The 8,087-nt window shown below is 47.9% G+C and overlaps 1 protein-coding gene across 1 annotated transcript; it reads left to right on the forward strand.

The window, feature by feature from the left end:
- Positions 1–4,468: 4,468 nt before the first annotated feature.
- On the forward strand, positions 4,469–6,587 carry NKX3-1 (NK3 homeobox 1). Its single transcript, XM_044268120.1, has 2 exons — positions 4,469–4,786; positions 5,875–6,587. Exons 1-2 carry the CDS (start codon positions 4,510–4,512, stop codon positions 6,291–6,293), a joined length of 696 nt encoding a protein of 231 aa, XP_044124055.1. The 5' UTR covers positions 4,469–4,509; the 3' UTR covers positions 6,294–6,587.
- Positions 6,588–8,087: the final 1,500 nt, after the last annotated feature.

Here is an 8,087-nt window from a genome sequence, read left to right on the forward strand (position 1 = left end):
CTTTAAGTTGTAAGAACTCTGAGATTACACTCGGTCCACCTGGATGATGCAGAGTGACCTTGCTGGTCCAAGGTCAGCTGATTAGCAACTTTAATTCCATCTGTGACCTTCACTCCCTTTTGTTATCCATCTAGGATGTTCGGAAGTTCCAAGGATTTGGAGGGGGACATCTGGGGAAGGGGTGTTATTTTTCTCTGAAATGCTGTCTCATCAAAAGAGGCCTCCTGCCCTTCCTTTGGGTCTTCCTGATTGCCTTTGCTCCTTGTCACACAGTTTAAGCTGCACAGACATGGTGAAGAAGGGCAGACCTTGCAATGTGATTTGCCTTGGGACCTTGTGGTCCCTTATGGATAAAATGCTGCCAGCCTGGGAGATGTCTCCTGGTGCCTAAAGTTGAACTTCCAGCCAGCAAACATTTATCAAGCACCTTCTGTGTGTCAAAATCTAAGCCAGCTGTTAGGGACAGGATAAATATGAGGATGACATAGTCCCCGCACAGGGAGCTCACAGTCTAAGAAAGGAGAGTCCCCATCCACATAAACATCCCAGATACAAAGCATGAAAGGAAGGCCATGTGAAGTGAGGTGAGGAGAAGTGCTGTGAGCCGTGTCCCCATTCGGAAGGGACATCTGAGATCTAAGGTCCTGCTGGTAGAAGTGGTGAGCCCAAGCTCAGCTTCCGTTCTACATTTTTAATTTTTTGAAATGATAAATTAGCACAAGAAATTGCTCCCCTGTTCCACTCCCCTGTCCTCTGGATCTGCTGTTTCTTCCTCATTGATCACAGGTAACTGCTCTAGTGAAATACTTATATCCTTTTAGATATATTCTATATGTGAACATGCTCAAATGTAAAATATAGATAAGTTGTCACTATTTTTATTCTATAACATTATTTTTCACCTTGAATCAGTCTCTGACCAAAGTGAGGATATTTTCCCAAGTAGTACAACATATATTTGTATATTTCTAGGGTAAGTCTCTAAGCATGGAGTAGCTGTGTCAAAAGACAGGCCCAGTTTTCATCTTGACAAGTTGTCCTCCAAATATACGAAGCTGATTTACTCTCTCTCCCACTTGGTATGGAAACCACTGTTCCTTCACACCTTTCACCTACGCTGGACGTCATCCCTTTTCTTAACTTCTGCTAGTCTGATACGTGGAAAAGGGGTATCTCAATCTGGTTTTAGTTTGCATTTCTCTAATGATGAGTGTAGGCAAAACTTACTTTATTTTAAGATTTTATTTATTTACCTAACAGAGAGAGACACAGTGAGAGAGAGAACACAAGCAGGGGGAATGGGAGAGGGAGAAGCAGGCTTCCCGCTGAGCAGGGAGCAGGATGCGGGCTCGATCCCAGAACCCTGGGATCATGACCTGAGCCAAAGGCAGCTGCTTAATGACTGAGCACCCAGGCGCCCCCCCCTTCCTTTTTTTTAATGCCTGATCATGTTTTAAATCTTTGGGCCATCTGGGATTTATTTTGTTATAAGAATAGAACTTTATTTTTTCCAAATGACAATACTAGTTATTAAATAATTCACATTTCTTCCACTGATTTGAAATCCCACCAAGCTCTAGATTTTAAAAAGTGAAAGGAGGTCATCTCCACCTCCACTTCATACCATATGCAAAAATAAATTCAAAATGGATCCTGCATCACCCCAGTGGGTTGGGTCTCTGTCTTCGGCTAGGGTTGTGGTCTCAGGGTCCTGGGATTGGGCGGGCCGCATCAGGCTCTCTGCTCAGTAGGGAGACTGCTCCCCCCGGCCCCGCACCTGCTTCTCTGCCTGCTTGTGATCTCTCTCTTTGTCAAATAACTGGATAAAATCTTTTAAAAATAATTTTTTAAAAAGTAACATATAAAACTTCTAGAAAACAACACAGGAGAGCCTCTTCAGGTAGTAGGGAGAAGCAAAGAATTTTCAGGCCTGACACCAAGAGCAAAATATGTAAAAATAAAAAATTAATTGGACTCTACCAAAATTAAAATTTTGTGCTGTGAAATACTGTTTAAAAGATGACAAGACAAGTTGGGAGAAAAATCTTTGCAAACCACACATTAAACAAAGGCCCATATAGAGAATATATGAAGAATTACTAAAACCCTAAAGAATTGAACAGATATTTCACCAAAGAGTACATACGAATGGCAAAGAAGCACATGAGATGTTCAATATCATTAGCCATTTGGGAAGTGCAAACTGAAAATATAAGCCCGCAGTGAGATATAACTATACACCTCCTACAATGACTAAAATGAAAGACAAGGATAATTCTAGATGCTAATGAGGATATGGACAAGCTGAAACCCTCAAATATTGCTGATGGAAATCTAAAATGGCACAATCACTCTGGAAAACAGGTTAGCAGTCTCTTAAAAAACTGAACATTCAATTACCATATGGCCCAGTGATTGCACTCCTGGATATTTACCACAGAGAAATGAAAACTCATATTCACACAAAAACTTGTATGTGAAATATTCACAGCACTTCCTTTTTTTTTAAGATCTTATTTATTTATTTGAGAGAGAGAGTGAGACATAGAGAGAGAGAGCATGCACAAGCAGGGGAAGCTGCAGAGGGAAAGAGAGAAGCAGGCTCCCCGCTGAGCAGGGAGCATGACAGGGGCTCCAACCCAGGACCCTGGGATCATGACCTGAGCTGAAGGCAGGGACTTAACCTCTGAGCCACCCAGGCGTCCCAGCACTTTCATTCATAATAGCAAAAAGCTGGAAACGGATCAACTGTCCTTCAGTAGGTAGACAGCTGAACACACTCTAGTGGGTCCATACAGTGGAATACTATTTGGCAATTAGAAGTATAACGATCCATATATGCAACAGTCTAAGTGGAACTCAGGGGCATCTTGCTTAATGATGAAAGCCAATTCCAAAAGTTTGCATACCATATGATGTTTGATTTCATTTTCTGAAACGGTAACATTCTCTGAATGGTAAACCTATAGAGATAAAGAAGAGATTAGTGGTTGCCAGGGATCAGAGATGGAGAGAAGGGGCTTGGATACACAAATACAAAGAGATAGCTGGGGAAGTTCTTTTTTTTTTTTTTTTTTAAGATTTTACTTATTTATTTGACAGAGAGAGATACAGCGAAAGAGGGAACACAGCAGAGGGAGAGGGAAAAGGACGCTGAGCAGGGAACCCGATGTGGGGCTTGATCCCATGAGCCTGGGTCATGACCTGAGCGGAAGGCAGGCGCTCATGGACTGAGCCACCCAGGTGCCCCCAAGGAAGTTCTTTTGTGGTGACAGACCAACTTTGTATCTTGATTGTGGCATTACAAGAATCTATGCATGTAATAAAATTGCATAGAACTATAAACACACATATAAATGAATGCAGGTTTTGAAAATGATGAAAATAAACTCTGTAGTGTAGTTAACAGTAATGTACTGAGGTTGATGTCCTGGTTTTTACATTGTACTGCAGTTAGATAATATGTCATCATTGGGTGAAATTGGGGGTACTAATTCCACAAAGTCCCGATAATCTAGAAAATGTTTAAAATACTTTTTGAAATGAAAAAAAGAGAAAGAGAGAGAGAAAATCACCTTTGCCAAAGACCTTCCCACCGTACATGGCAGGTCTCTTTGGTTGCTTTATTCACAAGAAACTACTCCCTCTTTCTCCTCCCCAGACACACAACATGACATCCTTTTGAAGTTTCCAGTGGAATGCAAGTTGCCTTAGACTAGGAGGTACAGAAAAGTTGCATATATAAAAATAGTTCAAAAGAACACCAGCATATCAGATTCACCAAGTTAATATTTAACCAGTTCATTTTATCACATGGGATCTATCTCTCCATCTCTATCACTGTTTCAGAATCATGTGATGGTTTCATCCATCCTGAGCCGCTGCCCCTAAGTACTTTAATGTTTATTTCCTAAGAACATTCTCTTACACACTCACAGTACTGTTAACCTCAGTAAATTTAAACACCGAGTCAATACTTTAATCCATGGTTCCTATTCCACTTTTATCAATGGCCGCAGTGACATCCCGCCCAGAATGGAGCCTGTCGACCTTGTCTTTGAAAGCCTTGGTAGATGGTAGATCCCGTCTGCTACCAGTCTCTCCTCGTCACGGGGCCCTCGGAATTCGCATCTGTAAACTGGGATCTAGTCATCCCCCCACCCTTTGTGAGCAAAGGCGCTGTAACAGTCTACGCGAGCTAAACGGAGTATCTCTCTTCTGCATCATTATTCCCCAGAGGGTCTAAACTTCCGTCGTGGGTCGGAGCTGGAATTTAGGGAGGAATCCTTCAGAGAAGAGGTGATGGGGACCGTGCGAGGGACTCCCCTTTCCACCCCCCTCACCTGGAGCGCGGGCGGCCAATCGGCGGCGCGCCCGGTTCCCGCGGCCAATGGGAGGGCGGCGCGGCGCGCTCCCCAGGGCTATAAGTGCGCCGGGCGGCGGAAAGTGAAAGTGGTGCAGACGACGAGGACGCAGCTGACGCCGCCGGCCTGCAGCCGAGCCGAGGGGATGCTCAGGGCTCCTGCGCCGCGGCCCGGGGAGGCGGGGGCGGCCACCCAGTCCAAGCCGCTCACCTCCTTCCTCATCCAGGACATCCTGCGGGACAGCGCGGAGAGGCGCGGCGGCCACACGAGCAGCCCGCAGCCCCCGCGCCAGCCAGACCCGCCGCGATACCAGGAGCCGGAGCCGGAGCGAGGAAGAGGCGGCGCCGGGGCGCCCGAGGACGAGTGGAGCGCCCAGCCCGGCGCAGCGCAGGAGGCCGACGCGCACGCGGAGGGTGAGCCAGGTGAGCCGGCAGCGAGGTTGCGGCGGCGGGGCTGGGTCAGGGTGCGGTCTCAGAGGAGGCGCGGGCCGGCTTGCGGGCTGCACCGGCGCGAGGTCGCGGAGCTCCGGCTGCAGGGATGTGGGGCCCCGCGGCGACAGGCCAAGGGACCTCACCTCCTCCCAACGCGGGCGCGCCTCGGAAATCAACCCTGAGCCTCGCCGTCAGGGTGGCGCAGGATTTGTACCTAGGCTGGACTCGCCGGGCACCGAGGTCTCTGTTCCGCGGGCTCTGGCTCCCGGGGCTCCAGAGTGAGCGCACACGCGGCGCCCCGAGCCCCAGCGTCCCAGGTGAAGACCCCGCCACGCGCTCCCAGCCCCCGCGGGACCCTCGATCCGCGCCCACCCCGCGCAGCCTCTTCGCAGTTACAGTTACTTATATAACAAGTAACTGACCAGGGTTTGACAAGCGAAGACTCCCTTGGCTTCCCAACTCCACGGGCAGTAAAACTGCATTCTGAAGGTCCCTGCGGCCTTCAGGAAATAGAACACCGTTAGAACGTTTAGAGCAGATTTCTTTCCTTGTCCTGTCACTTCGGATGAGGTGTCCTAACGGTGTGTTTAGAAAAAAAGGGGTCCTAAAGCCAGAAAAGGAACTTGCCCTTTGCCTGCACCGCCTTTCCTATAACAAAAACCCTCTCCCGACATCCAGAAGTTAATGCGCAGGCCTTTGGGTCCTGCTTTACCAGCAGCCTGATTTCTGTGTCTTCCCTGCCTGGCTTCTCTTCTGGCTTCACTTCTCCCAATTCTTCTCAACGCACACACATCCAGGACCCTAGTGAATTCTCCTGGACGATCTGGCAGGAAGCTCTGCCACTAGAAGCTTCTAACTTTGGGTTCTTGATGACCGTTAGAAAACTAATACATAATATACATATTCACTCACTCCCCACTCAGGAGAGTTCCTTAGTCATGTGAAAAAAGTGAAATGTATCCAAGATGACAGTGGACTGTTTGTTCACTCACTGAAGAGATAAGGGTGGCTTGAATTCTGTTCTCTTCTCTCTAACATGTAACCTTTTCCTTCCCATTCCTCCTCCTTCTCCTTTCCAGATAGACACTTGGAGACTTATCTGTTGGACTGTGAAAACAGCGCAGACTCCTTACCAAGCCTTCCGCAAACCTCGAAACAGCCACAGAAGCGCTCCCGTGCTGCCTTCTCCCACACTCAGGTCATCGAGTTAGAGAGGAAGTTCAGCCACCAGAAGTATCTGTCAGCCCCTGAAAGGGCTCACCTGGCCAAGAACCTTAAGCTCACTGAGACCCAAGTGAAAATATGGTTCCAGAACAGACGCTATAAGACCAAGCGAAAGCAGCTCACCTCGGACCTGGGAGACCTGGAGAAGCACACCTCCCTGCCGGCCCTGAAAGAGGAGGGCTTACCCCAGGCCTCCCTCATCTCCATGCATAACAGCTACCCTTACTACCCCTACCTGTACTGCTTGGGGGCCTGGAACCCACCTTTCTGGTAACGCCAGCGCAGATGACAATCCTGAGTGGTCAGACACTACCTTCCCTGAGTCGCATCTCTGGAAAGCAAAAGGCCAGCCAGGCTCAGGGAGGCCTGAGAAGCGAGAGGCGTGCATACTGACCCCGCCGGAGGCTTGCATGGACACCCCCGATTCTTCCCTGGTGAGCCAATGAAAGATCTGCGATAGCGAATAATACCCAAATATATCCCCCATGTCACACATGATATGGCACTTTGTTTGCTCTTAGAGACCTCCACCAAGTGGGGAGGGATAAAATCAAGCACTGTTCTAGCACTTCTGTGGTTTTGTGTGAGTTGTTACCATCACTCCTAAGGATGCTGATTCCACTCCACCTCTTGCGTCACTGAACATCGACCCTGAAAGTGCAAACCTGAAGGGGAAAAGGATGGCCAAGACAAGGGTCTTCCCTCCCGAATTACACTTCACTTCACAAACCTCTCACGGGCCTTGAAATGCGATTGGGGTTCCTCTCTGTCCCCATAAGAGAGAAGAAGACAGAGGCTGTCCCAGGGAAGCCTGTCTGTTAGGCACAGACTGGCATGGGAGATGGGGATGGGCAGGAGATGAAAACGTGAGCTGCTTCTTCCTTTTTAAATAACGCACCAACCTAAGTATTTACAGGGTGGCCCAAGCAGAACGAGAAGCACTCACTGCGGTTCTGGGACAAACTGTATAAACAAGTTGTACTGCATTAGGTGGGCCCGGGACAGAAGACTCTCTGGGTGTCAGAGAACGGCCTGAGGAACCTCTGCATTGTGGTTGGGCAGTTAGGGGGCGACACATGATTTTTGTTAATAAAGGTAAAAAAGCTTCCTCTGGACATTTTTGCCCTGGGCCTGAGAATTGGAATGAGTAGTTTGCTGGAGTTTTCAGGCTATAATTCATGCTAAATCATGACAGATCACATGCTTCTCTCCTATAAGCCCCTGCCTTCCGTCCTTTTATTTTTTTGTCCCTTTTTCACAACAGTCACCCACCGAAGGGCTTCTTTTCAACCCAGACTTTTAGTCTGGCTGCACCTAACATATGCCTTCCTTATTTAGCCTGAGATCTGGGTTTTTTTGTTTTGGTTTGGTTCCCCCCTCCCTCCCCCGAATCTCTCATGGGTTTAAGGGGGAAAAAAAAAAAAGTAGGGTGGGGGAAGATTCTGACTTGGCTAAAATACTTTTTTTTTTTCCTAAACTAGCAATTCTTATATATTTTTTTCTTTAAAAACGTACATTAAATCCCAAATCCTATTTAAAGATTTGACAGCTCAAAAAGGTCACCACTGCTTTTATAAGACTTTCGGAGGCTCTGTTGTTACAGTTCAAAGTCAGACAACCCTCTGGGATCCCTGCAGGCCGAGGAGTTTTAAGAGGTATTGGGCTTTCACACACGGAGAACACAGGGCAAAAAAAGAGTCGGGCACCACGAGCTGTCCAGTGGAAATGCGGGGTTTGTGGTCAGGGCAGAAAGAAAAGGCAGTCGGGGCCTGGGGGAGCTGGGTCCTGGCTGCAAGCTGATGGGGGGGCTGTTAGCCCTTGGCCAGCAGGGGTTAGGGAAAAGGAAACCCTTTTCAAAACACATTACTGTCGCGTCCATCACCAAACAAATGAAAACACTTCGGGAGCTGTATTTAATGCTCATAAAAAATGGGTCCCCCAAATGAGTCACCTCATGACTTCAACGACAATGAGAGGAGGGCAAAGGAGAAATCTGGCCACACTTCTGTTTCTATCCGACTGTCAAAGGTGATCCAGCGGAGGGCAGACATCAGAGCAGAAGAAGCCA

Source organism: Neovison vison, chromosome 11, assembly GCF_020171115.1.
Source record: "Neovison vison isolate M4711 chromosome 11, ASM_NN_V1, whole genome shotgun sequence".
Lineage (NCBI taxonomy): Eukaryota > Metazoa > Chordata > Mammalia > Carnivora > Mustelidae > Neogale > Neogale vison.

Bases quoted from the DNA above. Each gene is read 5' to 3' on its own strand.
- NKX3-1 (XM_044268120.1), top strand. From the start codon at position 4,510: ATGCTCAGGGCTCCTGCGCCGCGGCCCGGGGAGGCGGGGGCGGCCACC. The intron at 4,787-5,874 runs GTGAGCCGGCAG...TCTCCTTTCCAG, and splicing joins GCACGCGGAGGGTGAGCCAG to ATAGACACTTGGAGACTTAT.